General features: G+C 36.4%; 8 protein-coding genes across 11 annotated transcripts; 5 read left to right on the top strand and 3 right to left on the bottom strand.

Moving 5' to 3' along the window:
• The first annotated feature begins 783 nt into the window (after positions 1–783).
• On the top strand, positions 784–4,168 carry Rbpn-5 (Rab GTPase-binding effector protein rabaptin-5). 2 transcript variants are annotated; one of them, XM_076901919.1, is made up of 9 exons: positions 784–1,193; positions 1,392–1,499; positions 1,587–2,020; positions 2,232–2,728; positions 2,860–3,141; positions 3,217–3,436; positions 3,514–3,624; positions 3,687–3,901; positions 3,996–4,168. In XM_076901919.1, exons 1-8 carry the CDS (start codon positions 1,148–1,150, stop codon positions 3,852–3,854), a joined length of 1,866 nt encoding a protein of 621 aa, XP_076758034.1. In that variant the 5' UTR covers positions 784–1,147; the 3' UTR covers positions 3,855–3,901; positions 3,996–4,168. The 2 variants fall into 2 exon arrangements, with proteins under 2 accessions (XP_076758034.1, XP_076758033.1); XM_076901918.1 differs by having other exon boundaries at positions 1,587–2,032.
• A 752-nt stretch (positions 4,169–4,920) lies between these two features.
• Pat1 (Protein interacting with APP tail-1) lies at positions 4,921–8,328 on the bottom strand. The gene is made up of 9 exons (XM_076901920.1): positions 7,977–8,328; positions 7,075–7,188; positions 6,725–6,972; positions 6,466–6,645; positions 6,142–6,397; positions 5,932–6,056; positions 5,573–5,852; positions 5,258–5,423; positions 4,921–5,196 (listed from the first exon to the last, which is right to left on the bottom strand). Exons 1-9 carry the CDS (start codon positions 8,118–8,120, stop codon positions 4,967–4,969), a joined length of 1,743 nt encoding a protein of 580 aa, XP_076758035.1. The 5' UTR covers positions 8,121–8,328; the 3' UTR covers positions 4,921–4,966.
• Positions 8,329–9,479: 1,151 nt separating this feature from the next.
• LOC143426655 (uncharacterized) lies at positions 9,480–12,297 on the top strand. The gene is made up of 6 exons (XM_076900245.1): positions 9,480–9,496; positions 9,581–9,802; positions 10,103–10,278; positions 10,780–10,938; positions 11,188–11,536; positions 11,953–12,297. The coding sequence occupies exons 2-6, from the start codon at positions 9,592–9,594 to the stop codon at positions 12,111–12,113; spliced, it is 1,056 nt and encodes a 351-aa protein (XP_076756360.1). The 5' UTR covers positions 9,480–9,496; positions 9,581–9,591; the 3' UTR covers positions 12,114–12,297.
• A 1,506-nt stretch (positions 12,298–13,803) lies between these two features.
• LOC143426656 (uncharacterized) lies at positions 13,804–15,547 on the top strand. Its single transcript, XM_076900247.1, has 5 exons — positions 13,804–14,030; positions 14,100–14,311; positions 14,415–14,487; positions 14,566–14,652; positions 15,005–15,547. The coding sequence occupies exons 1-5, from the start codon at positions 13,804–13,806 to the stop codon at positions 15,189–15,191; spliced, it is 786 nt and encodes a 261-aa protein (XP_076756362.1). The 3' UTR covers positions 15,192–15,547.
• Positions 15,031–16,904, bottom strand: LOC143426654 (uncharacterized). 2 transcript variants are annotated; one of them, XM_076900244.1, is made up of 7 exons: positions 16,590–16,904; positions 16,297–16,509; positions 16,047–16,231; positions 15,784–15,976; positions 15,541–15,712; positions 15,351–15,478; positions 15,031–15,171 (listed from the first exon to the last, which is right to left on the bottom strand). In XM_076900244.1, the coding sequence occupies exons 1-7, from the start codon at positions 16,827–16,829 to the stop codon at positions 15,166–15,168; spliced, it is 1,137 nt and encodes a 378-aa protein (XP_076756359.1). In that variant the 5' UTR covers positions 16,830–16,904; the 3' UTR covers positions 15,031–15,165. The 2 variants fall into 2 exon arrangements, with proteins under 2 accessions (XP_076756359.1, XP_076756358.1); XM_076900243.1 differs by having other exon boundaries at positions 15,052–15,171; positions 15,329–15,478.
• Positions 16,905–17,221: 317 nt separating this feature from the next.
• On the bottom strand, positions 17,222–19,916 carry Hdm (meiosis specific with OB domains hold'em). The gene is made up of 8 exons (XM_076900884.1): positions 19,796–19,916; positions 19,574–19,705; positions 18,765–19,033; positions 18,252–18,474; positions 18,058–18,171; positions 17,815–17,974; positions 17,525–17,732; positions 17,222–17,440 (listed from the first exon to the last, which is right to left on the bottom strand). Exons 1-8 carry the CDS (start codon positions 19,914–19,916, stop codon positions 17,222–17,224), a joined length of 1,446 nt encoding a protein of 481 aa, XP_076756999.1.
• A 389-nt stretch (positions 19,917–20,305) lies between these two features.
• Positions 20,306–22,253, top strand: Alphasnap (Alpha-soluble NSF attachment protein). Its single transcript, XM_076900240.1, has 5 exons — positions 20,306–20,512; positions 21,019–21,215; positions 21,322–21,587; positions 21,669–21,842; positions 21,959–22,253. Exons 1-5 carry the CDS (start codon positions 20,421–20,423, stop codon positions 22,106–22,108), a joined length of 879 nt encoding a protein of 292 aa, XP_076756355.1. The 5' UTR covers positions 20,306–20,420; the 3' UTR covers positions 22,109–22,253.
• Positions 22,254–25,362: 3,109 nt separating this feature from the next.
• On the top strand, positions 25,363–26,991 carry LOC143426643 (zinc finger protein 706). Of its 2 annotated transcripts, XM_076900231.1 has the most exons (4): positions 25,363–25,763; positions 25,969–26,108; positions 26,333–26,477; positions 26,551–26,991. In XM_076900231.1, the coding sequence occupies exons 3-4, from the start codon at positions 26,334–26,336 to the stop codon at positions 26,638–26,640; spliced, it is 234 nt and encodes a 77-aa protein (XP_076756346.1). In that variant the 5' UTR covers positions 25,363–25,763; positions 25,969–26,108; position 26,333; the 3' UTR covers positions 26,641–26,991. The 2 variants fall into 2 exon arrangements, with proteins under 2 accessions (XP_076756346.1, XP_076756345.1); XM_076900230.1 differs by lacking the exon at positions 25,969–26,108 and having other exon boundaries at positions 25,369–25,763.
• The last annotated feature ends 137 nt before the right edge of the window (positions 26,992–27,128 follow it).

Below are 27,128 nucleotides of genomic sequence, written 5' to 3'. Positions count from 1 at the left end.
AAATACAAATCTAGATTTGGCAAAGGCAAATTGTGATGTGTACTCTTTGATGGCGTAGAAATAAGTGAATAATTAATTTGAAAAGCGTAGAAATTTGAAAGACGTCGCAAACGAGAGTCTCTTGTTTACAGATGGCGTGAATTAATTTTGAAACAATTGCCTAACGAAAATGTACCCTCCGAAGAGCGGAAGTAGATGGCTGTGAATGTGTCTGCTTATATGAGGAAGTCGGTAACGTCGGTAACGTCGGTAACGCCACAACGACTGTACTTCGCGGTCGATAACGATGCGCGAGTGGTTTCAGCACTTTTCACACAGATGGCGCCACCAGGGATCGAAGCGCGCGGCAAATTCAAAACGTTCGAATATTATGTACATACTGAAGTTAGTTACACTCATTAAAATTTTAAATTATATCTATGAGGATATCGTTTCCCCTTTCTGTTAAACATACCACAGAGAAGTACACATAAAGTAAGAACTTCAGAAGGTTTACATTACATTTATTAATCATTTCTCGTCTTATTGTAGCTACATATTAATAAAAACAAAATGAATGCTTTGAAAAACAGAAGCACGAAGTGAAGATGAAAATGATTTCTAAGAAGCCATACTATGTATATACATATCTATCTACACACGCACGAGTATGCATATATGCATAAATAAGAATCGCGTAATCTAACTTTGCTGTTGGATTTGCTCTAGGTTTGCTGTTGGACTTGTAACCGTTACGATGCCGCGCGACCGTACATATTTTCGAAAGATCGGTCGTCGAGGCTGAACGAGAGTTTGACAGAGTCGATCCCGTCCAGTCGATTATCGAATACAGTGCCGTTTAAACTATCGATAGCGATTGATGAGGAAGTGCTGATGTACCCGCTGGTAGACCGCTGAATTGTTGAGGTTGATTTTTTTTCTTCCGGCGACTGATACGTCCTTTCGCGTTGCCAACGCGTTACTGCGATTTTGGCCCCGTGAATAGAATGAATGTCAGTGAAATCTAAAGGTCGTTCTAGGCACGCCTGGCATAATGTCACCGAAAGATTCCGCCGAGGAGAGTTACAGGATACACATTTCTCTCTTACGCGAAACACAGTGACCCACCCTAACAAAATTCTGTTTAGCCAACCAATATCATCGAACAATGGAAAACCATACGCAGGATAATACGATCAGCATGAACGGAAGCGGTATGTTCAACGTCTATCACGGTTTCACCAATTATTTCCCCCGTTCTTTCGTACTAATGACACTTGAATTTGGTTAATTTCGATGAACGTCAAATCGTGAACGTTTCTAACAGTAACGGTTTTCTATCCTCCGTTACGCGATCCTGATTCTATTCTTTACTCGAGAATTTTACCAACGAAATGTTCATTGCAATTTAGAGGATCTGCAGGAAAAGATAAATAGCCTGGAGTCGGAGAATATTAAGATGCGCGAGGAGTTCAATGTCCAGAGAGCCAAAATGAAGGAACTGTTTCTCCAGAAAGAAGGTACATCCGTTTGTTTCTAATAAGTATAACGCGACCAGTGGAAATGTGTTCTAATCGTATGAAATCGTACGTGTATTTCATTCGCAGAAGAGCTGAAGAAAAGATTACAGGATAATACGAGTTTACAAAAGGAGAACGCCAAGTTAAAGAATGAGTTGGATGAGGCGAAGAGTCAACTGGTCGTTGCGGATTTAAAGATACAAAATGATATACTTATCGAGAAGAGAAAGGCGCAGGAAGAAATAGCATCCTTGCAAAGGGTTATACACGAAACAGTGGAGGAGTCTTCGTGTTCTCGCAAGCAATTAGACGCAGAGGTGGGAAAACTGAAGATGACTCTGTCCAAGTTACAGGAGGAGAACGCGTTGTTAAAATCACAGCTACCGAAAGATCCGCCTTTAGATGGTCCGCAGATATCTCTTTCAGCAGTAACAAAAACGATAGCCAGAAAAGTTGTTTCGCAGCTAGGCGCCGACGCTTTGTCTTTAGCTCCTGATAATCTCGAGGAGAGCATGAGGAAGGTAAAAAGATATGTACGTAAGCATAAATGTATGTAGTTTTTGAACTTTTCTGCAAATGAATTTATAGAGTGGCACCGCATTTCAGAAAATGTTCATAAATTATTTTTATGCATCGTTGTGAGATGTTTATTTTATTGTTTGCTTTTTGCATTTCCTTCTACTATCAGTTTCACGTATAGAAGTGGAAATATTAGAGAAAGGTATTTTATAGGCACAGGAAGATGCGGAAGTTTTACGTTCGCTGGTAGTGCCGCTTGAGGAAGAGATAAAAGCATTGAAGGAGAAACTGAGAGCGACTGATGACGAATTACAGAAATGTAAAGAGGCACAGTTGCCGAAAAAACCGCAGGAAGTGGGCACCTCTGAACCAACATGTGATATGTGCGCAAATTATGAAGCACAATTAGTTAAAATGCAGGCAGCTGCTAAAGATTTAGAGAAGCAGCTATTAGACTCCGAGCGGATGTTGCAAGTGCAGAAAGAGGATTTAGCTAAGGAGGTAGACTTTCGTAAAGAAATGGAGGAGAAGTGGAACGAGAAGAAAGAGGAGCATAAAATCAAAGTCGCAGAGCTCACTACTACTTCGCAAACGTTGCAACAAACATTGACTGATCTGAAAAAAACCTTCGAGCAAGTTCTAAGGAATGTGAAAGACGAACTTGTGAAATTAACGCGAGGCCGCGAAGAAGTACAAAGGCACCTTGTCGCGTAAGAAAATTTTTAATACTTTTAGCTTTGTATCAGTGTTCTTCTCATTTACGATGTAGAGATAAAGTTTACATCTCTAAATGTGGCGTTCCTGACAAAATTTTATTGAAAATCTAGTTGAATCTTTGCAGACTGCAAAAGGAAAATGAGAATCTTGTCGGTAAACATAGTAAGCACTCCCAGCAACTACAGAGTGAAAGTATCAATATGCCGAACAATGTTGAGGAATTGCACGTTAGCCTTTTAAAAATGCGAGAAGACTTGATTACCGCTAAGGTGGCGCAAGAAGTAGCGCAAGAGAAGGAAGGAACCTTACGGTACGAAGTGACCTTGCTCCAAGAACAGATGGAACAGGGAAGTAGACTAAGGGATCAGGAAATATTGGTTTTAAAAAATGAAATTAGTGGATTAAGGTAAAGGCTATTTAATTTTTAATATCTTTAGTCCCCGATAAATGTACGGAGTCCTGTACTTTTAATATTTCGTAGGATGCAATTAGATAAATATATACGTGATAATCGATCTCTTGCCGAGAGAGAAGAGAAGCTCGAACGTTTAGAAAAACACTTGGATGCCGTTTTGAAAGAAAATAAAGAAGCTGAATTAAAGGTGGCCGAATTACGGCAACGGGTTACCAGCCTTCAACAGGAACTAGACACTAGCGAAGCGGTTCAGAAAGACTTTGTTAGGCTATCACAATCGTTGCAGGTACAACGGACAGTAAAGCTAAGTAATCACGACTGATCAGAATGTAACGTTCATTTACGTTACTCTATTAATTGTAGGTACAATTAGAAAGAATTAGACAAGCTGGTAGTGAAGTAAGATGGCAACACGAGGAGGATGTAGAGGAATGCCCTAGCTGTCATACTGCTTTCACGGTTACAAGGAAGAAGGTAATGTCGAATATTTAAAATGTTTATGAAAAAGAAATTAAGTAAAAATCATTTTTCTGCAGATGCATTGCCGTCATTGTGGCCATATATTTTGCCAGTCTTGCCTTTCACATGTTGTGAAAAGTGGACCGAAACAAAGACCATCCAGAGTCTGTGATGTTTGCCATACTTTATTGGTGCAAGATACAGCACCCTATTTTAGCCAAGAACCACCACACACACCTGATTAAATATTCTAAAAAATTTGAATCCAACAAGATGTGCAATATCAATTTTGGTAATTTCATATGCTGATCAATTTTACAGTATGGTTTGAACTTAACAACCAAACGAGTTATTTAATTGAACAAATCTACTTTGACAACTTTCAGGAAGATGTAGAGAAGCTGTTAGTACGAGAAGGGGCTAGATATGATTCCTACTACCTGACAACTGGAGTGATAAAATAAATATCGTGTAAATACAAATTATGTACCACTTAATGTTTATTGTAATTTAAAAGATTAAAGCTTTTGAATGTATGTGAGTTATTCAAAAAATTGTGCATATTTATCTACTATCTTGTTATTTACATTATTAAAATAAGTCTCATATGCATAGGATAAGTGTGCCTTAATTTCAATCATCATTCACTCAGTTGGTTCAAATTATGCTTTAATTTCCTACGTTAACAGAATCCAGAGAGCCTCGTAATTTCTACATTTATTCTCAAAGCACAAACCTATACATAAACCTGTAATACCACTTTTTTTTTAAATTTATTATTTTGAAGTTCGAAATTCTTCTAGTTTGGTTATTTAGTACAATATTTGTACACACAGGAACAAAATATTGAATAGAAAGTAACAGTATATTACATATCACATATTTGTTTTCACAGAATTCGTGAGAGTAAAAAACTAAAATTAAAATTTATAAAAATAATTACATTGAGCATAGTCACCTGTTAAATCAAGCAATGCTTGCGGAAATACTATTATTCATTTTTTTAAATATTTTGTAAATCAATTAAGATTGTGTCACAATCATGAAATGATAAACTGCTGTTTCGACGATTATAAGGCGAAAGTGTCCACTATTTTCTGCTAAAACTATTTCGTAGAAGTAATTAACACGTACAAAATGATGAGGTATAAAGAAAGACATGAAGAAGTTCATGTGACTATGTCTGTAGAATCTCAATGATGCAGCCAAAAATATGATTTATGATAACCTAGGTCATATTATTGTAACTCGTGATTTCATTCATACTTTGGCCCGAGTTACTTCAACAAAATTGGGATCAATCATTATAAGTCTATCGGCGAGACAATGATTATTAAGACATTAATGTACAGATATATTACGTAGAAAAGAATATCTTGATTACTTCCTCGATTGGTTGTGACCGTCTTTTAGGATCGATTGGTGGTTCTTCCGATTCCAAATGTTTATCCCTTAACATTCTCCAATTGTTCAATATCGCTACATACTCCATAAATTTGTCATAATTCTTCAGATTCTTATAAACGTTTAAAAGACCGTAATAATCATATTGTAAGCCACTATAGCTTTTACCATACAATTTCAAACCTAGTATAATCAAATTTAATTAAAACAAACACTCTATCAATTCGTACGTTTCTATACTTACTGATTTCGATACTTCTATAATGAAGTTTTTCTGCATCTCCGTACCGATTCATATGGTAATTATATAAGGAAGCTAAGTGTCCTATACTCAAGCCAACCTCGTGATCATCTGGACCTAGGAGTTCTTCCTTGATACGTATAGCCTTAAGATGCATTGCTTCAGCTTCCTAAAATGGATGATCAAAGCGTAACAGTTAATGTCATATGATTAATTAGTATACAGGGTGTCCAGTTAGTCATTGGTTTTCTTCTGGATCACCTTTTTTAAAGAAACCAGCGAATAACCGGACATCCTGTATTTACGTGCAATATGTACCTTACATTTCCTCATACTTTGATATACCCGCCCCAAATTTCCATAATGCTTTGCTGTTTGTACATTTCTTTCACCAAACGCCTCTTTTGCCGATTGTAAAGCAGACAAATGAAGGCATTCAGCCTTGAATAATAAGTTTTGTCTCGACAATGGCGTCAGCGTACTATCTAACGCTATCTCTTCGAAGATTAATGCATTTATTCTCTTTGCGCTCGCTAACAACAAGTGATCTCCATGTAAAAGCTTCAACATTATGTGTATTGCCTCCCCAACGTGAAGCCTGTACAATTAAAGTAAAGTAAAATTGTACAACCATTTAAAAATGTTCAACAGTAATAATATATTATGGACATATTTACCTTGCTTCTGGGAAAGTCCGGAAACTATATTCATATACATAAAGAGCATAAGCTAAATCTTCATGTGCCAATGCAACATGCAGATTCATTTTACCAAATATTTCTGTTCTAATAGCTAATGCATCCTACAACAAATGTTAAAACATAGATAAATAATGAATAAGACGTACAACAGTGGAAAATCGTATATATAATAATTAATATACAAACTTGATAAAGATTTACACTGTTGAGAGTATTATCGAATTTTAAACAGTAGAATCCATAATCTATAAGAACATTACTGTACACAGGGTGATCGACACCGAACACTTCTTTAGCGAGATACACAGCTTGTCTGATCAATAGACCAGCTCTTTGAAATTCACGTTTTAGTACACACGATTTTGCTGCTTGTCTTAAAACATCAACGATAATGCGTGTAGGTAACGTGGGCTTCAGTTGTTTCAATGCTTCTACACTCCACCTGAATAACGATGCAATTTATAAAACTGATAAATGATGAAATTCATACAAATAAAATGTAGTGCATACCTATAAGCTTCATCATATTCGCTTTTCATATAGAAAAATTTACTAAATTCAGTATATACAGCAGAAAAATTGTAATCATTGTACCCTGCTTCTTTCAATCGATCTATCAATTCTACTGCAAGCTGATGAGTCTCCGCTGCTTGTGCAAACACACAATATGCTGCTTGTACATGCAACAGCCTACATTTTATGCAAACTAATTATAAGTTTATATAAAAATAAATTCTTTTTTAACATTAAAATACCAAGTATATCTTACCTACGATAACATTCTAACGTTCTACACCATTTTTCAGGTGTCGAATTGTTTTCACAACAAAGTTGTTTGCACGTTAGTAATACTTCTGCACTTTTTGCATACAAACCGGCATCAGCAAAAAACCCACCAATTCTTAAACCTAGATTTATTAATTTCTCTTCGCAGGCTGTATTTTCGCAATTAAGATAACATGCCCTGTAATTACTGGTTAACTCTACTTCAACTCGTATTCCATGATCTATAAGGCTCTAGAAAATTGATGGAGAGAAGAAAAAGGAAAAAAGTAGGTGCACTCAAAGAGGTCTCCGGTGTGTTTCTAATTTACATTGTTTACATAAATAAATGATTACCTGAAAACTCTGTAGTAAATGTACACAGCGGTTGGTGACCGTCAGCATCTTAGAGAATATCTCCAGATTGCTGAAGTCGATTCCCAGTAGAAGTAATTTTTTTTCTTTGTATAACTGTAACAACAAGAGATCGAAGAATTGTAATTAACAAGAATGTCGATAGATTTGTTGGAGCAAGAAGTATGCGACATATTACATTGAATTGATAAGTCATATTACAAATAACCAGAAATTACAATTTCTTTCCATTATCAATATCGCATTCTTCTTCACAGCCTTGATGGAAAATTCTAAAACTGAGAAAGCTGATAGATCACCCCATTTTTACGTAGTTCTCAAAATGTAACTTCATATGACATATGCGAGGCAAATGTAAAAACCTGATCTCCAAATGATAGACTAGACATCGTAAAAACCCTTATACGAGCGAAATATTTCTCATGCTTAATGAATCACATAATTACTCTGTGAATCATTACATAGCATTGCAAAGCATAAAAGTAAAGACATCAGGGAGTACAGGTTAAACATATGATCGTTTCCATAATTCAATTTCATCAACTCGATGAAATCCTTAATACTGTCGTTTCGCGTAAATCCAAGTTAATCTCGCACGCTTAAGATGCTATCATCGCACGCGGTGTCACAATACGTTTCCACCAGACAATTACAATCGCTACAACATTCAGTGTTATCGTTCCACGAAAGTGTCGATGGAACGGTGGGACATGATCTGGTTTGGCGAGACTCAGAATGATGGATCGATGGGACGACGAAAGGAAATCGCATCTCTGTGAACTTAAACGAGTGACCAAAATAATGGTTATGTTAAAAGATGATATGTATCTATCGCTATGCAAGGCTATACACGCAGCGCAGCTTTAGGATGCTCTGACGTTTACCTGGTAATAAATATCGAAGAGCACATCGTTCGGTAGGTCGGGTAGACACTTTCTCAGGACGAGAAAGTTGTTCGCTATCGCCAATACACTTAGCTCGTAAAGGGTTTTCGGGGAAAATAACGATGGATAGTGTGTTTCGGCCATTTTCCTAGAGGCCTTCGATAATCACGAACGCGCACACAGCCGCAATAATTGTTATCACGTCTTCGTGCGCATATGCTACCGCGATGCTCCGCCATCCAACCACCAGTGACAGCCCCCACTTGGAACGCCGCTAAAACAGTATACAATGTACGTACGTATCTAGTTTGTGGGTTTAAGTGTCTAGCGCACCAGATACGAACCGCGAATTCTTCTTTCTTTTACACTTGTTGCTACAATGATGTCACGAGCCTTACGAATGGGTTTACACCAATCAGGAACGGGGAGCTCTTTTTTCCTTCTTTTTTTTTCGAGGGAATCGTTATCGCGGAGAACTGGGGTTCTTAAACCGGCGTATACCCGAGAACGTATGCCAGGGGTGCTGTGGCAATAATATTTAATTTTCTAAAATTAACTAAGTTATTCACGAACATAAAGGAAACGAAGAAAAATCCCTCCAAACGGTTTCATTCGTTGCATCGAAGTCAACTGGGCATTAAATCTCCACTGTTTTTTCTTCTTTTTCTAAGTATTTGATTCGCTTTTAGGATAACTGTGCCGCGAAATTTTCTTTTTTTTTAGGGTGTCGCGGCGAAAGAAGCTTGAGAACCGCTGGTGTGGGATACCAGGGATAATTTGAAACGGTAAAAGCAACATAATGCTTCCAAGACAATTTGCTTCTCTATCCTGCTAATCAATTGTACCTAATCGTACCTAATCAATTACTTTCTCATGTTATCAAATATATAGAGACACATAACGATTGAAATCAGGAACGCGACAATAGATAGACGCGACGTAATTCAGAAAAAAGAGAGTCGATATTGTTGCGATCGTAGAAGAGGTCGATTAATGGCGCCAGCATTGGGCCATGTCTCCTTTGGCTCGGGCTTTTCCTTTCCCGAAGATACGAACCGCGGGAGAAACATCTGAGGTGATTTGACATCACCGTAATACTTGGGCACGATAGAGTGGCTAAAAAAAAAAAAAAACGGTAATCCATGCGTGCAAGTGAAAGGAAATTGGTACGAGTGCCGCCATCGATTGTGAAAGTTTGAATGTCATATCGTGCGCTTTTGATCTATTACGAGCGACGCGTTCCAGATCGGACGAGCGTGTCAGCTTGATGAATGAACGAGCCAGAAACTGAATTTAACTTCTTGGCTTTGCTTTGTATAATTTCATATTCGCTTGACCGTATATACCAGCGAACGTGTAATTATAACCTTGCGTGCAATCGATTGCGTTGTTAATTAGCGTTTTACCTAAAACTGGTAGATACGATCATCAATTTACGTCACGTGTCTAGCCGTGTTGCATTTATTAAGCTCTATTGCAAGGTCGTCGGATTTTAATTCGATGCAAAAATTATGACCTCGGTATTTGAAACAGCCTATTTAATTGTAAAACAGAAAAGTGTAGATTGCTACTATCAGACGAATAAATATTCATTGCGTTTTTAGAGGCGCACTCGATGGTGCACAAAGTGCACAGAATGGAGGAGGGGTCCCCGCGGGAGAATAAAAATGCCGAGACAACAATGCAAGCTACGATTGCCGGTCCCAATTCTTCGACGGATGATGTTCATGATAGCGAAACGTGTGCTACTGGTCAGGAAGAATACACGTGTTCTCTGTACATCTCGCGTGCTGTCGGATCGCAAGGTCAAGCACAAGGAACCCAAGGTGACGAATTACCTATTTTTTTTACTCGATGGTTCTTCCACTTATATAAGTGCATTCGATAGATACAGCGAATCTAGAATCCAAAATGAATTTTTCTTCTGCGATACGATAGGATGAATTATGCAATCCAATTGCGTCGCTGTGCCGGTTTGGAAAGTTTTTTTCCTTTTTTGTACCTGAGAAATGTTTCTGCTTTTACAACGGAAATGTTTAAATGCATATATATGCATAGATGTACCTGTTCACCCTTGGCAGTGAACATTCAGAGCTCGTTAGACGTTTCATGAATAGGTTTGCCAGGTGACGAGCTGCTGCGTTCCAACTTGGAAGAGATAATCCGTGCGTCCGATCCATTAGCATCCTGGCGAGTGTCTGAAACTCCATGCGGTCTGATTGCGGCTTTTGCCCGCGAAGCTGATGCAGAGAAATTGCTGCAGCGCGGAGATTTGGCGCGTACTTTCGAAGGACCTGTACAAGTACTATAATGTTTCTTTTTTTGTATTCGAAATTCTTCAATCTGTTTCATGGTATGATTGTGGTATCGCTTCCTTCATCTTCGAATTTTCTTCCAGAGAAGAATATATATGCGATCATCTTGAAACTTCCCACAAACTTGGTAACTGAAAACGTGCAAAGTGTTTGATTTCACTTTTGCGTGTTCGTACTTGGCAGAGGAACAATGATTAACGAAACGGTTAAACCGCGTACAACATGATTGCCTATATAACCGTTGCTTCACGCCGCAAACGGCTTTCCTCTGCTTTCTCTTATGTAAGATGATGAGATAATCGAGTTTCTGCAACATAACTCGTTGAATCTTTAGTTGCCTGGAGAACGCGGTCACGAATTTTATTTTTTCTTTCTTTCTTCATCTCTCTCTTTCTCTCTCTCTCTCTCGCGCGCGCGCTCTCCTTTTGCATGCGTGCGTAAATATAATAAAAGTAATTTAATCGAGATGTTAATTTGTACCGAATCAGGTGGCTAGATTCTCAGCGAAGGATTCTCGTTATAGACAAGCGATTCTACTTCGTGACGTACCTTGGGCTATTCCTCTACAGGACATCAATTCTGCGCTTACGAAACAGGGAATCACGGTAGGAAGCGTAGAACGTTGTCGGCAATACATACGCGTTGAGGTAATTACTAATTAAATGATAACAAAGTAGTGAATAAAAACGGTAATTTGCGTAGTTTCCTTGAAAAACTTGCAACTGAAATTGACTTATATCCCACGTAACAATTCAGTGATTTAAGGAAATGTTTACTACAATAAATAAACGGAACGTATTAACAAATATTTGAATGCAAGTTCCATTTAATTCTTCGAAGAAGAAATCGTGATCCAAGTTCCAAGATTGTTCAAATGATAAAAATATTCGTTTCAGGTATTAAACGCTGAACATTACGAGTTACTGTTACGTCAAGGGTTAGACTTCTTCGGCGCTGCTCGATTTAACGCCATCCCGGAGCGTTGGTGGCGCGGTGGAACCGGATGTGCCGGTGGACCCTTGCAAGCGGGTCCAGGAACGGTTAATAATTCCCTCGAGGCGTCCAACCTTCAGACAGGGGACGGTGTATTACAATGTTATCGTTGTCAGGGTTTTTGGCACATGGCTGCCAACTGCAGACATCTGCCACGTTGTGTACGATGTGGAGAACCGCATAGCGTCGAATTCTGTCCAAGACCTCGAAATAATCCTATCTGCTGTCACTGTTCCGGTCCCCATCACGCCGGTAGATATTGCCTTCTAAATCAAGTTCCTCGATAACTATTATAATTAAGCGAGCTCGAGTGATGTTTTTTCGAGTAAATATCGATAATTATCATATAGTGCAAAGTATGCGTATATTTACACGTGTAAGAACAATACAGATACTTGTACAAAAAATGGCTACTTATGAAAGTACTGCATAAAAAATAGTAAAAGACGTTCAACAGAATAGTAAAATAAAACTTTTTACTCTGGAATGTTTTTCTAGATTATTTTCTATCAGTTTGTTCGCATTACCATTTACTGCTGACGTCAGCAGCAATTAGAAAATATGTAATTTGCAACATTTAAGAATAATTTGTCGAAGCCTTAATGAATTCAGTTGTATAACGATGGTTGACAACTCTGCTTAACGTGTTTGCACATTTTCAATTTCAGGCTACCGGCAATGTCCGGTACGGCAGCAACTTTCCAACGCCACGCCTATTAGTATTACACTGAGCACCATCAGGATTGGAAACCAGTATCCGGTAAACGCAGCCTCCAAGACGAATGCGACTTCTCACGAGTCGCAGCCCTTAAAGTCCGGCCACACATAACGAGAATTCACCGTGTACCCGTGATACTGACCCCGTAAAATGACTTTAAATTGCTTGCACTTATCGGTGCTCGTACATTTATTTGTTTTTACTGCGAGTCACAAATAGATACACAAGCGATTATAACTATTTTGTTCTACTTTTATTTTTATACACAACTTAAACGATTTTTAATAGCTCTTTTACAGCTGTTATTGCCTACGAAATCCACAATAAACCCATTAAAAAATAGTTACTGCGTAATTGAATCACGTACATTTTCGAAATTTTCCAAAGCAAACCGTAGAAATTAACCATATTTGCTAGCCAGACGGTTGTCTTGCCCCACTTTCTTCGTCCTAGTCTTCCTGAATCTGGGTCCCCCCCAGGTAGCATCCACGTGTATTGTCGCCCATCACGCTACACGTTGTTACTCGTGTTGATAAAAGATCAAACATGGTGGGGACTTGGCTGCGTATACCTGCATTATGGGTTTTCTAGCTGGATAAGTTACAGTGGGGGCAACGCGATCCTGCCATACGCCTGTCTTTCAAGCGGCTCAAAGCCACTTCTTCGTAAAGAGAAAAATGTTCAGAAACCCGAGTCGAATTCTGTATGGAATCCTGATTCGATCCGGTACGATTGACAGTGACGTCCAACTTCCTGGGACTATCGCGTGCAATAAAAATAATTTCTATTAGATATGCCAGTCGCATTGTTCACAGAAATACCTTGAACCATTGCACTTGGACAATTTGCGTACACGCTATTGTTCGTTGTAGTGACAGTTAATATGCATTGAGAGGGCTACTAAGCATCAAGAATGACAGGGATGGATATCACCGAACAGGTACGATCAACCTCCAATTAAATTTGATAACGTCCGGATTAAAAAAAAACGCGGAGCAAGGATGTATCGTGGCAAAAGTGGAGTAACAGAAGAAAAATGTTACTGCAATGTATACATTGCTTATTTACTGCAACAGTGACATCAGCAAAAATATTATAGTCTCCTAAGATCACATTGAACTAACAAATTAATGAAATACAATATTGAACTAGAATAACAGTTCATAAAAATTGTGCCACTATTGTAGCAAGTGAATAATGTATTACCCTAAAACGGCGAGTTTGAAATTTGCTATTTTCGGCGCTGCTGTTTACCTGAAAATTATATAATTTTCAGTTGTACTTTTTCTTTTGGTGAAAGAGTTTGATTTCTCTAGCTAGCATTGTGGTTTAGATGTTTTATTTTGCTTGCATTTTTGTCCAAAGTACCGTATTATAATGTACAAATATTCCTGAAAATCGATTACGGTGATCGTCATCGGTATTTCCATATTTGTTTCTTAATATCCAGCTGGAGAAACCTTACATATTAGGCACACATTCAATTCTCTTGGATGCAATTGAAAAAAAATTCCCGAAGGCAATCGCGTTTTTTGCAAAAAATAATCAATGTAACTCTTGCTCGTTTGAATGGAGAAAATACCTTTCCTTCTCAAGAATCGAAGTTGACGAACAATCGGTTTCGTTCATAGTCATTACGTGGCGCGATCAAATCACGTATTTTCCCTGCGTGTTGACTAAATGTTTGTTTCCTTCATTTATTGTAGAAATGATTTAAGGAATCCCGGCACGGAAAGAAGTAGACCAATATAATCATGCGAACAGGATAATATTCTTAGTCTGGTCAGATTCTTAGACAGACATGGGCTCCATGAATTGGATAGTGCTCTGCATTGTGATAATCATTAATGGTAGCAATCAACAGCCGATTTTCTTCAAGAACATTTTCAAAGGATTGAACGGTGTCTTGCCAAATGTCGAGTACGGGACTAACGAGATCAGAGCCGTCTACTACTATGAGCAGACTGTGGCAGTGGTTGATCTCGGAAACAATAACGAATTACACGATTGCAACCTGATCGAAGTATAGTGAGTGTCTGAAGCATTTTTAAATCAGTATTTTGCACGCTAATAATATATTGCTACGAATTTTTTCAGTGAGCCAGAAGAAGCCAATGAAGTTTTGAGAAATCTGTCACTGACAACCACCCCGCAACTGGTGTCTTTCAAAGAGATGAGGAGACTTATGGAACAGTGCGAATTATTGGACAAAATACAGCATGAGTCGGTTACGTCGTCAGCAGATACTACAAGCAAAGGCAATCGCGGGATAAGTAACGTGTGGACTCTTTTCTCAGGCGTTGTGCCAGGTATGTTTCTCTGCAATCATTGCTAGTTCTCTTTATATACTGATTCCGATTGTACATCGGTGTAATTTACACTGATATCAAGTAAAATTGAATACTATTGCAGGTACAAAATGGTGTGGCGCCGGAGATATTGCGGAGAATTACCACGACTTAGGCGAGGAATTTGAAATCGACAGGTCTGTACGGTTATTATAGTAACTAGGAAAATTATGTTTAACTGTACAGCATTATTTCTGTTTATTTCAATTTCCTAGATGCTGCCGTACTCACGATCTTTGTCCTGTTAAAGTCCGTGCTCAGCGATCGCGGTATAATCTAACCAATTACTCCATATACACTAAGTAAGAAAATAATATGTATACATATATATGTACATATATATACATATGTATACACAATATATCTTAATATTCAATAGACAATGTTTAAGGAGTGATTTCTAAAATAACTTTAGACAATAGTAGTTTTGGATATACACCGTTGATTAGTGTTTCTTATTAATAACTTGTTAATAAAATTGAAACAAATATTTTTGTAAAGGAAAAGCTTGCTTAGAATCGCTTTAGGAATCATCATTTAAATGTTGTCTGTGGAGTATTACAATCTACATAGACAAATTTTCATTTGTATATACTTACGAAGATTCTTTACTGTCAATGACTGCAAACATTAATCTTGTTTTTATCTCTATAGATCGCATTGCACGTGCGATGAGGGACTGTATAATTGTTTGAAAGCCACGTCGGAATCGACAGCTCGCATTATAGGCCACATATACTTTAATGTATTAAGGGTGCCCTGTATCGAAGATGTGCCACCAAATGAGCAAACTTCCACAGGATTGGACAGACAGTTCATTCCTGTCACATTGAAATATTGAAACAAATTCAGTATCTTAATACTTGTCTTATACTGATGATAGTTTAAGAATTGTGTAAAATTGGAAGGGTATAATTATTATTTATGATTATTATATACTTGTGTTATACATATGTAAATATAGTTATTAAAGCTTACGTGATATTTCAATTCAACTGACCAAATTTGTATTTAATGATAAAACCGGCTGAATTGTAGATGTAATTGCTTGGTTCAAGAATGGTAACTGCTGGATAATATTCCGCATAATTTTTTTAACGTTAGCACGATTGTGATTGTAAAGATTGCCTGTAAAGATATTTACCTTTATTTGTATCCATAGAATGATTAATTCTAATAAATTTTATTACCGATTAACCATAGTGTTTCTTTTCTAATGTGTATATATTGACAGGAAAGTAATTCGTTTAATAGCGTTTCTAAATCTGAACGTGTATATTTTGGATTTTCTATTAGAAACATTGCCAATTGACCAGATGTCTCTTGCATGGTATTAGCTAGTACTCTTATACACGCTGTAATCTGAAATAAGAACTTTTAATTACAGAAGTTTAATATAAATATATAAATCAGAATTGACTAAGTTATCGTACCTCTGATATATTTCTGAAATTGTTTGTAATATTTCCATACAGATAATCTACTATTAGAGGCACTATGCTATATAGATATGCATTACAGGCTATCTGCGAAGACAATAGGGCTATTAACCAAATAAAGTATGGACTTCCAAGTGAAAGGTTGCTCTTCATAGTAGCTTTTGTAAGTTGAATTATTTCATTATCCCTAGAAATATTTATACGGTTAATTGAAAAGATATTTTAAACTAATGTATTTAGAAGAACATTAATGTTACGAGATATGTCGGAATCCAATGTGCACATAGTGCATTGCTGTATAAGCAATAGATGATAACACATGTGAATTATCACAGTTGCACATTAATAATGTAATATATGTTAAACATCCTTGAGCATGAAGTATTTCAAAAGCTTTACTGCTTCCAGCAATCAAATTTCCTATTGTCCACACACAAACATCCTAATAAAAACAAACATTATTTTCATCGTTACGCTAAAGAGCATTATATACTTTTAAAATCTTACCAGCAAAGGATAGTTCAACGTGCTCAATCTTGTAATAAGGTACGGTCCAATACTTTTGGTTAACGAAGTACACGCTTTAGTATTTCCAAGTGCAATATTACAAGCACAGCTAATAGCACACAATTGTAAAGCTTCATCGTTACCAGAGAAATCACGTACCAGAGCAAATAATATATTGTCTACTTTTAAGAATGAATTGACATGTTGTTCACTCTGTTAAAAAATGAATTGAACCAGCAGTATTAACATATTTATCCATTATAAAAAGTAAAATTTTATCTCAAAATTATAACCTGAATCAGAGCATTTTGAAGTTGTTTATACTCTTCAATGGATAATGCTTTCTTCTTAAGGGCCCTAGCTTTCTCAACAACGAACTCTGTCGTGAAAGATGAATTTGTTACGATATTTCCCAAATCTACGCGATTTTTATTCAATATCCTCGTACGATTTTCCTTTCTTTCTGTATGAACCAGTTGCCTTAATCCATCTCTGATAACCTCAACAGCATCACTGTTTACGGATTCTTCCATTTCAGTTTTATTTTTGTATTATTCAAAGAAACATAAAAGACAATTATAAACAAATCAAATAGAAATCAGTTTGATGGAAAATACGTCTCAGGTATGGTATGCCAATATCACGTGGTATGTTATTTTTTTTTATAGTATGTATTTACTCGTAAAACGTTCGCGTTTATTTGAATGCGATCAATCGAAAAGCAGCAACCAGCAGCTTTAAATCTATTTTGAATGAAAACGTATAGAATTTAATTATTTCACGCTATTGTGAGATGTACGGAAACATAAAATACAGACTGTTTTCTGAACGGTAAAACTAAGAAGCAAATAATACATTGCTAATTCCGCTATCCTAATATACTTTGTAATATATTGGGGAATTGCGATTTATCGATGAACAAAATTTAATTAGAATCGTTCAAGACCACGTTTCCATTAATCGACTGATCATTTACATCCTTGAGTACGTCTTCATCCACATTTTCTTCGACTTGGTAAATCGATAGAATATTATATATAGCATTCGGAAAAGTTGATGTCGGTCCGAGTACGTGCAATCGTATATCACATTTTTCCAATGCATACTTCCATTTCAATTCGGTGCGTTGTGGTAATATCATCGTCTAAATAAATTCACAAAAGAATATCTGTATTGGAATTTTACTGTTATAGTAATATTAGAAACATATAGAAATGTCTCTAACAACCTGGAACTCATTAGCTGTGCAACCAAGAACACGTTCAGCCACTTCTCCGACCAATCGACAGCCAATAAGGTATCCCGTATCATCTCTCAGGTTTACTTTCAGATTAAGGCTCATTACGTTCATAGGCACGCGAGTTCCATTGCCGGAAGGGCACTCAAGATTCATACATGAATCTTGATTATTGGGAATGATCTTTTTACATAATGCGCTAGGGAAATAACGGATTGTAAACAAGCAATCGTTCGAAAATATATATAACTAATTGCGAGAAAAATGAAATGAATAGAAACCATTTGGTGATTAATATTTCTGGACTGATACATTCCACATTTATGTCCATTACGTAAGCTTTTAAAATTGTGGCAAATTGAATCCTTTCCCCTTCCTTTAATTTCATATTCAACTTATTCGAAATTTCTTGTATAGTCATTACGCTCGTAATTGTGTCAGCTGTCGAGGCAGATAAGTAAAAACTTAAATTTACGATTTCTTGCATTCGAATTTTTTGTGAGATGTGAATGATCAATCCTTACGATTCGGCGTTACGAAATCTCCGGATATAATATCGTGTTCGTAATACTGTACTGCATTTCTCACGGTCGTAGTTTGTGGTATGTTAGGATTCTCGGTGATCAATGTTTTTCTAGCTGTAAATACAAAAACGATGACAGAATTTCAATCGACACGGATGCGTATTGTTTGCTACTTTAATATGTTAAATTATGACCTATAGATAGGACAGTTTTCTTCTTGAAATTGTCGTAAACGATACGAGCGTCATTGAGGTATAGCACGGTGCGTTTAGGCTCCCAAAACGCTGCCCTTTCAATCCATTCCTTCTCCCAAAGTAATAAGGACACCACTTTATCCGTAGAACCATCCACTGCCTCGAAGTTACGAAACTGTATATTTCTACCATCGCGTGTTATCACTTTACGTATATCGCTGATCTATTAAAAACCAATTATACATTGTTTTTTTATTAAAGATATAAAGAGTAATTAAGAGATATCTATGATTTACAATCACGTCTTCTACCTAGAGTTACTTACAATATTTTTTGTAATTATTTTTTATGTTTCACGTATAAAAATAAAGCTTCTAAAATGATATTCAATTAGAAAAAGAAGCTGTTGTATTGTTGTAGGTTCATTATTCGATAAACAGAAGAAATGAAAATTATCTTGCAAAAAAAACGAGGCCTTTTTTCGATTTAGCTCTCCTTAGATTTGAAACGTACAAAAGTAACAACCACCAGAACGTCTACATATTGATCGCGCAGCGCTTCCAGGTTTTCAAAAATGCTTTGCAAAGTTCGCAGCTCGGTCAGGTTCTTAATCGGGAGCATCAGCAATGGTTCGTACGTTGCGCGTGTTGGTGCGTCATGAGATTGCACTAGCGCGTTGCCCTCGTTCACTGTCAAGCTGCAAGGGCTGGATACCTGCGGCACGAAAAGTTCGTTTCTGTCCTCCAAACGACGCTCCGTTACTTTCGGATTGATCACTTCAACTGTAAGTCGATTACCATTCCGTTCTCCGTGTTAATTTCGTTTCATTTTTTGTGCGCGCAGAGTGGCCGAGAAATAAGAAAATCGTTAAAGATGTGTTAAAAACAGAGCGAAACGGGAGGAGAAACAGTTATTTTTAGGGTTGAGGGTTCACCACCTTCCCAGATAACCACGAAGACGTCTTATGGACATTTTAAGGACGTCTGCTTCAAACTTTTAAAACGTTTTAAATGTGCCCCATACGTAATCTCTTGGGATGCCTTGTGTTACAATGCAGAACGTTTTAAAGATATCTTGTATGTACATTTATCTCTAGACGTCTTATTTTAAACATATTTATTCAAGACGTTTAAGAGGTCTCAAAGACATATCAATCTTTATCATCTTTAAGACGTCCACTCGATATGTACAGCGGTTAGATATAAAAGTGGATGCAAAACGGTCGTCTGTAAGACGTCCTCTGCTATTTGGGTTTAGTTTTCATTTGAATGCAAATATAATTATAATCCGTGTGTCTATTAATTATGGACAACTCTACAAACCTACGGTTCCGATATGAAAAGCGGAAGATAATTTTTTAACAAATTGCTCAGTGCCCCATACGGTCACGTTTATAGAATCTTCCTCAGAATCGCGTAATGTAAATGTCCAGACGCCTCGACTGCCTTTATTAACTAAAAATCAATGTTTTTGTGACTTATACTGCCTACGAAAAGAGGTATCCGAATTTTGAACTTAATAGAAAGGAAGAGGGAATTACGTACATCTGGTGCGGGTCGCATCGATTATTTTCATATTGAAACTGTTCACAATTATGCCAATTACGAACACATTTTGCATTCCAGGTTGCAAAGATTTCAATGCTTGTCTGTGCACACCTGACATTATTGATTCCACGTTGATCCGAACCCTATTTATTTCTCTTTTATTCAATCGGAATCGCTGCTTGTCCTTAACACTTCTTTTTTCGAATAAATGTAGAATAACTTTTGGCGCCGTTGTTACCAACTGCGCCATTCTGTACTTCATTCGAAGCAGCGCTCTATTGTGAATCAAATAATATCTGAACGTAAACCGTTCGAACAATAATTGAATATCGCGTATTTTAATCGCTGAACAATCAACCAGAGATCAGACTATTTAATTAATATTACGTTGATGCTTATTAAACGTAAACGATTAATTTTAATAACGATAACAGCTGTTCGGACGATATTAAGAACCAAGCTTAAGTCGTTTGCGCCTCAACGTTGGCAGTCCTGTCGCCGATGATACTTGATTCACTTTCATTGACTTTAGTGACGTCGGTTTGTGGGAGGTGAGCTTTTGTGCGAAGTTCATGATTCGAGATAGTTTTTAAATTGTTACGTGTCAGGATTGAACGAAACCATGGCTGACAGCGAACAGAAAGCGCTTCAATTGTTAGCCGAGGCACAGAAGAAGCTAACATCCTCGAAAGGCTTCTTCGGCTCGCTCTTCGGGTACGTTACTGCATCGATTTACTTGAACTCGTCCACGACTGAATTTGCAATCTCAGCTCGCATTATTTATTTACACCGGCTTTCGATCTGGATTAACGTGATGATTTTCCGTCATCCTGGCAGTGTATCGCTCTCCTGTAACACGGGAGATCTCTGTCGTTCGATAGATTGTTCATTTCAACGAACCTTGCATACCTATATCTGTATATCCAACAGATCCCATGTATTTAGTGATACAGTGTGTCAAAAGTAAATTATGATCGAACCATACGGAACGCGCGAAGGAATTCTTTAATTGGTCGCGCGCGACTGTCTGATATACATTTTTCTTCATGTGCATTCCGTACACTTTTTTTAATTATTTTTATGCATATGATAACCATCACTGTCGAATGGAGATGTTACATCATTGAATGACTCATATTTTTGTTTAGATTAATTCTCCTTCATGTCCAATATGTACAATTGATTTTAATTTATTTACACATTTTACGTTGTCATCGCAGAGGGTCGTCGAAGGTAGAGGAGGCTGTAGAATGTTATCAACGTGCCGCAAACATGTTTAAGATGGCAAAGAATTGGAATGGAGCGGGAAGCGCGTTCCAAGAAGCGGCAGAATTGCATACCAAAGCAGGCAGTCGCCATGATGCGGCTGCTAATTATGTAGATGCTGCTAATTGTTATAAGAAATCTGACACAAATGGTACAACAATAGTAATTTACATTGCACGAATGCATACGTTTAAATCTGTAAGGCACGAATTGGGGATTAAAGAAACTAAGATTGTAATCATTTTGTATGTTTATAGAGGCCATTAGTTGCTTATTAAAAGCAATCGAGATTTACACAGATATGGGTCGTTTTACAATGGCAGCCAAGCATCATCAGAGTATAGCCGAGATGTACGAAAGTGATGCTGTCGATCTTGAGAGAGCAGTGCATCATTATGAGCAAGCTGCTGACTATTTTCGTGGAGAGGAAAGCAATTCCTCTGCGAATAAATGTCTCTTAAAGGTTGCACAATATGCTGCACAGCTTGAAAATTATGACAAAGCTATTCAAATATATGAACAAGTAAGTTGTGTTGGAATAATACTATTTAGGATGATTGCAGAATGACAAGAGATTAAAAAATATTATATTTCCATTTTATAGGTCGCTTCTGCGTCTTTAGAAAGTTCTCTATTGAAATACAGTGCGAAGGAATACTTTTTCCGTGCAGCTTTGTGTCACTTGTGCGTCGATGTATTGAACGCGCAACACGCGATCGAGCGTTACCAAGAGCAATACCCTGCATTCCAGGATTCTAGGGAGTACAAATTGATAAAGGTATAAAATATTAAATCTCGTTACTTGAAGATCACGAGACCTTCCGTAGAATTTTTTTTTTGTAGAGATTCGATGTATCTCTTGATATGATAGATACGTTTTAATTTTTATTCCAGACATTAATAGAACACCTTGAGGAACAACACCTCGAAGGTTTTACAGAGGCGGTAAAGGAATATGATTCAATTTCACGATTGGATCAGTGGTACACAACAGTATTATTACGTATTAAAAAGCAAGTTAACGACAATCCAGACCTACGCTGATCGGTTGTTCTTTCGTTGTGGTATTTCCTATCGATGATATTATTAATCCAATTCTACATGTATTCTTTTTTAAGTCATACCCTGCTTTCAGTGGATCTTGTAAAGTAGCCTTGGTTTTAAACCCAAATATATTTTTCATAACATCTCTGCTCTCTTGGCAACTATTACATGTTCATCATTTGAGTTATCGTCTAACTCCTAGAATATTGACATCGAAGAGCATAATAAAAAAAAAAAAGAAAAAGGAAAGCATACTTCAAATATTCTATGGATATTGCTAGTTCATTTAATCATGCCGATATACAGGGCATAAAACTACATATAGAATTAAATAATATTGCAAATTCGTTGGTATTCTCGTACTTATCAATACATAAATAGCTTGCCAAAAAGCCGTAGTTTTTGCAGTTTCATTTTGCCGCATGTGATTGCGATAAATTATTAAGAAGGAAATAACTGATTTTCATGAGTTTATCTTATGTTATATGTTGTGCACTTTTATATGTATATTATTTTTAAAAGCTTATTGGTATTTATTACATTAGTAATAATCCTTTGAGAGAAATAACCATTAACAATAACAGTAAGATTCTGTGGTTATTCAATCTTGTTTCATCTGTATAATTCAGCTGAATTGTTGCAGCAGAATTGTTGTTGTCAAAAGTGATGGAATGTCAGTTATTATCATTACACTGCCAGAGTATCAGAACAGTGAATGTATTTTATCTTCTTCGAAAACTAATACACTTTACGTTGTTATTGACCTTTTTCTTCTTTCTCAAACATTGATCTCTGCAGAATTTTATTTCATTCTTCATGCCTAATTTGATGTATCATGTATAATATCGTTACTATTTTTTATTAATACTTTATGAAATGGGTAGAAAGTGTAATTCATATTATTTGAGGACAACCGTGGTATGCATTTAAATGCAACTATCTTATGTAATTTCACTTTTGTTTCTTTTTTGTTGCATTAAGATTGATATTTGTTTATATTCTGTTGTTGATAATTTATAGTTTTGAAAATTAATTTTATTAATATAAAAATTTATACTTTTTTTATTTCTAAGGATAGGGATTCGAAATAGTACATCCAAACGATTAGGAAAGGCATAAACTTGTAAAAATGTATAACTTATTTTACATTACTTTAATGTTATTTAATGAGCTTATATGCATTGTGAATTTATTGCAGCATTTTGTATTTGAAAGAAGTTGCATTGTTTTAATAGATTTGACAGATTTATAAGTGCATATAGAATTGTTCTTCACTTTTAAGTAGAGATTGGATGATAACGATTTTTTCCATGCACAGACGGAAAGCAGGAAGGAACACTGTAAGCATTATGAAAGAGGAAATGTAATTTTCGATGCACGTAATTGCTGCTACGTTATTTTTCTTAGGAAACAATTTTGAATTGTGAGAAATATAGCTCGTCGAATAAAAGCGCTAAAACATAATTAAGAAGTAGTGTCCGAATAATGTATTTAGTCTTCTCTGCTCATCCTGTAATTGTAATTATTTAATTAACGTATAATCAATAATTTATTGATCAATATATGATCAATACTTATTTTTCTAGAATCTGTGGATTCATTAAAAGCACTCGGATTCGAGATTATATTCTGTATAATTGCATCATTAGGTTGTGTATATCGACTGAATTTTTTTGAAACTCCGACAAATGTAATTAAATTAATCGAAACATCCAGTGTGTTCGAAAGGAAATGGCTGTTACTATGATGCGTAATTGACGTGGCGATGCGAAAAGTGTGTTAAGAGGATGCTTTCATTTTTTCCGTCAAATATTATAGAGCAAATTAAATTATGTTATTTCGATGATTCTGTTTTACTGGTACAATGGCAAAAAAGCGCAGCTTTTATAAGTTCGTACAGTATGGATATTCTATATACGTACATGTACCTCTAATGAAAGATACAGATATTTTTTTTCGTCATGCATATGTAAAAATTAATTTATTTAATTGTATATATACGTATGTTAGTAATGTATATTTGTTTCTTGTACTGGTAATTGAAACGGAGTCATGTTACAATAATCGAAGCTCTTTAGCGATTCGACTTATAGTCGCTGCATGAAATATAGTGGGGTCCTAAAGTTGGATGTTTAAGTTTAACTGTTCGAGTATATTGATAAATATCTAAAGAGATAAAGATCCGCTAGCTCGTCCATGGCCCCGTGAAGATGCTCCACTTTTGCTCAGTTCTCGTTACATTTCTTCCATCGACTATATAATTATTGCACATATAATACGAAGATTAGAGTATTAGAGTGTAACAGGATCAATAGCACCACACGATAGATTTCATAACAATAACATTAACATGCTTGTAAAGCTATAGCCCCGTAACAAATAATAAGCGCAATATCATACGCTGCTAAGGAACATTCAGAAACGAAAACCATTTTATAAAGTGTCCTACACGATATTCAATAAAACAATTGAACATTGTATGCAACTATCCGGGTACTAGTGTGTTAGTAAATTAGACAATACGATAGCGCCCTACTTCGATTGGACATTTCAGGAAATTAATCGTTTAAAGCATGCGTAACTTTCTTTTTATATAAAACTTAAATAATATACCAATATATACCACTAGACGAAACAAGCTGTAGTTTTTCTTATATTGTATCGCGCATAGTTGACCGCATATTACGATAGATTTACCTTGTAAATAAAAATAATTGGATACAAATTCACAGTTAATGTCTGTATCGCGAATCGTTGTATCTTCGATTTATAAATGAAAATAAAAAGAAATTGCAGATACTAGTTTTTCCTTAAAGCGAGAACGGTTAATCGTTACGACTCTTATCAAATTAAATCGGCTCGATTGCGACAGCACAATGATACTGGAGATTTAAATCGAGCGATGCACCAGTTTAAACATTCAGCGCGCAACGTGATTGGTTCGCAAGATCGATGCTCCAAGTTCACCGCACACCTTTTATCAATAATTAAACCGTTAATCATCGACAGTATAAATTAACCAGCAGAAATTGATCTTGAAATCGAAGGAGTGAAAAGTTACAATCGAACGTCAATTTAAAAACTGCGGATTGTCTTCAAAAATGTATCGAAAATTTCGACCAATAGAACGCGGCGTCTATGGGAAAGTATGCATCCTCATTGGAAGAAAGTATTTCGATACGCGCTTACACACATGAATCTCGACATCGGGAATGCGGTCACTGAACCTGGGGTCCTTAATATTTAAATATCGATTAAAAACAATTTCAACTTCAACGTATCCCACGTACAAACGGATAAAAGGCTGGACAAAGTAGACCGTACAAATATCCGATCGCGATCGTGCCAACCTTTAAATACTCTGTGTCAATTCTGTTTTTTTTTTTCCTTTTCATTTTACACACGATTGTCGTTTGAAAGGCAGTACCTTTTTCACGTGCGAATGCTCAAATATCACCCGTCTCAACAGATGTACCGAGAGCATCGATTTTGATCACTCCGTTCCCATTCGAAATCCTTTTTGTGATCAGAGTTTCGGTTGTACGAAAATTAATAGAGAAACCAAAATTGCATCATTTTTGCTGCGAACAATCGAGCCACGGCTCATCGAATCGGCAAGGAAATCTTGCTTTTAAACCCGTTCATCCTCGGACAGGTGAGCGATCCATTTTTCGCAAAACAGTTTCTATTCAATTTTTATTTTCTCGCCTTCGTCTGTCGCGATTTTTCTCTACCTTCTCTGTCGTTATTTTTTTCTTTTTTTTTTCTTTCTTGCGTGCTTTTGCGTATTCGTTAACGTGAAATAGAGTAGTATGTAATATCCTGTGCAATCTTTGGCACCTCGGGCACCTATTTTATAGGTTGGGTCAAAGTAAGCTCGAAGAAGAGAAAGTATATAATAATAATCTATTAAAGAGAAAGGATCGAAGACTGTGCCGTTGAACAAGGATGATGCACGATGTCAACGTTTTTTTGTGAGGAACGTTACAGCCAGAAATTTGTACGAACTTTATTTTGCTTTACATCGGCACCTTGTGCATTAATTGCGATTAAAGAAAGATACGTTGGATATTTGTGATGCAAATCGTTAATTTTGCGAAACTCGATACCCTGTACGATTTATGAATTGATTTGAAGTACAATTATTTTAGCATAAATCTTTATGCAACTTTTGCATATGCAAATTACGCAAACGCAATTGCAGTAATATTGTCATTATTTCAGAATGGCTCGTGGACAGCAGAAGATTCAATCACAAGCTAAGGCAGCCGAAAAGGCTGCGAAAGTGAAAAAGCAACAAGGGCACAGTGCCAACGATCAGAAAAAGGCAGCGCAGAAAGCTTTAGTACATGTGTGCGCAGTTTGCAAGGTTAGCCTACCGTCTGCTTTTAATAATTTTCATCATCGCAAAATTTGATAAATCTTTGTCGATCTGATTACAGGCACAAATGCCAGATCCAAAGACGTATAAGCAACATTTTGAGAATAAACATCCTAAGAATGACCTACCAGAAGATCTAAAGAATATATGAGAGTGAGATGTTGCACAAAGATGCAGGATTGGAATGGAGCAAGAAAAAAAAATTATTGCAAACGACAAAATGATATAGTTTGACGTTCAACTAATCATTAAATAGTCTTGAAAAAAGAAAAATAAATTAAACCTTGTTAGTGTTTAAAATGAACTATTGCACAGTTAACAAGTGAATTTTTGTGCATGCACAATCCCAAGCTATACATTATTGACAAATCACTTGCAAGTCGAAAGTTTTCATTTTTTCTTCCAAAGATATTCAGCAGTTTACATTTAACATGTGATCGCTAGCTAAGTTTTCACTTAATTGAAATATGTACATTGCTAAAAAATAAAGTTAATCAATTTAGCAGTATGGTTCTAAATATTTATGCATACTTTAATGTTACAGGCAGTAAAGCAATATTTGTCACATCATTTCTGTATGACCAGAAAACGACTATGTTGATGCAATATCTTCAATTTTGATCTAGATAAAATATAATA

The sequence above is a fragment of the Xylocopa sonorina genome, chromosome 9, assembly GCF_050948175.1.
Source record: "Xylocopa sonorina isolate GNS202 chromosome 9, iyXylSono1_principal, whole genome shotgun sequence".
NCBI lineage: Eukaryota > Metazoa > Arthropoda > Insecta > Hymenoptera > Apidae > Xylocopa > Xylocopa sonorina.
This window is presented reverse-complemented; position numbering and strand designations above follow the sequence as displayed.

Coding starts and splice junctions, on each gene's coding strand:
- Rbpn-5 (XM_076901918.1), top strand. CDS start 1,148: ATGGAAAACCATACGCAGGATAATACGATCAGCATGAACGGAAGCG. Junction 1,194..1,391: donor GATCAGCATGAACGGAAGCG/GTATGTTCAACG, acceptor ATTGCAATTTAG/AGGATCTGCAGGAAAAGATA. Junction 3,437..3,513: donor GGCTATCACAATCGTTGCAG/GTACAACGGACA, acceptor TATTAATTGTAG/GTACAATTAGAAAGAATTAG.
- Pat1 (XM_076901920.1), bottom strand. CDS start 8,120: ATGGCCGAAACACACTATCCATCGTTATTTTCCCCGAAAACCCTTTAC. Junction 7,189..7,976: donor TCTTCGATATTTATTACCAG/GTAAACGTCAGA, acceptor TTGTTGTTACAG/TTATACAAAGAAAAAAAATT. Junction 6,973..7,074: donor ATTTACTACAGAGTTTTCAG/GTAATCATTTAT, acceptor TCAATTTTCTAG/AGCCTTATAGATCATGGAAT.
- LOC143426655 (XM_076900245.1), top strand. CDS start 9,592: ATGGTGCACAAAGTGCACAGAATGGAGGAGGGGTCCCCGCGGGAGAAT. Junction 10,279..10,779: donor CTTTCGAAGGACCTGTACAA/GTACTATAATGT, acceptor GTACCGAATCAG/GTGGCTAGATTCTCAGCGAA. Junction 10,939..11,187: donor GGCAATACATACGCGTTGAG/GTAATTACTAAT, acceptor TATTCGTTTCAG/GTATTAAACGCTGAACATTA.
- LOC143426656 (XM_076900247.1), top strand. CDS start 13,804: ATGGGCTCCATGAATTGGATAGTGCTCTGCATTGTGATAATCATTAAT. Junction 14,312..14,414: donor TTTCTCAGGCGTTGTGCCAG/GTATGTTTCTCT, acceptor ATACTATTGCAG/GTACAAAATGGTGTGGCGCC. Junction 14,653..15,004: donor AATTACTCCATATACACTAA/GTAAGAAAATAA, acceptor TTATCTCTATAG/ATCGCATTGCACGTGCGATG.
- LOC143426654 (XM_076900243.1), bottom strand. CDS start 16,829: ATGGAAGAATCCGTAAACAGTGATGCTGTTGAGGTTATCAGAGATGGA. Junction 16,510..16,589: donor TTCAAAATGCTCTGATTCAG/GTTATAATTTTG, acceptor ATTTTTTAACAG/AGTGAACAACATGTCAATTC. Junction 15,713..15,783: donor ATTTCAGAAATATATCAGAG/GTACGATAACTT, acceptor TTCTTATTTCAG/ATTACAGCGTGTATAAGAGT.
- Hdm (XM_076900884.1), bottom strand. CDS start 19,916: ATGTCAGGTGTGCACAGACAAGCATTGAAATCTTTGCAACCTGGAATG. Junction 19,706..19,795: donor CGATGCGACCCGCACCAGAT/GTACGTAATTCC, acceptor ATTGATTTTTAG/TTAATAAAGGCAGTCGAGGC. Junction 17,441..17,524: donor GCACAGCTAATGAGTTCCAG/GTTGTTAGAGAC, acceptor GAATTTATTTAG/ACGATGATATTACCACAACG.
- Alphasnap (XM_076900240.1), top strand. CDS start 20,421: ATGGCTGACAGCGAACAGAAAGCGCTTCAATTGTTAGCCGAGGCACAG. Junction 21,216..21,321: donor TAAGAAATCTGACACAAATG/GTACAACAATAG, acceptor GTATGTTTATAG/AGGCCATTAGTTGCTTATTA. Junction 21,588..21,668: donor CTATTCAAATATATGAACAA/GTAAGTTGTGTT, acceptor TCCATTTTATAG/GTCGCTTCTGCGTCTTTAGA.
- LOC143426643 (XM_076900231.1), top strand. CDS start 26,334: ATGGCTCGTGGACAGCAGAAGATTCAATCACAAGCTAAGGCAGCCGAA. Junction 26,478..26,550: donor ATGTGTGCGCAGTTTGCAAG/GTTAGCCTACCG, acceptor ATCTGATTACAG/GCACAAATGCCAGATCCAAA.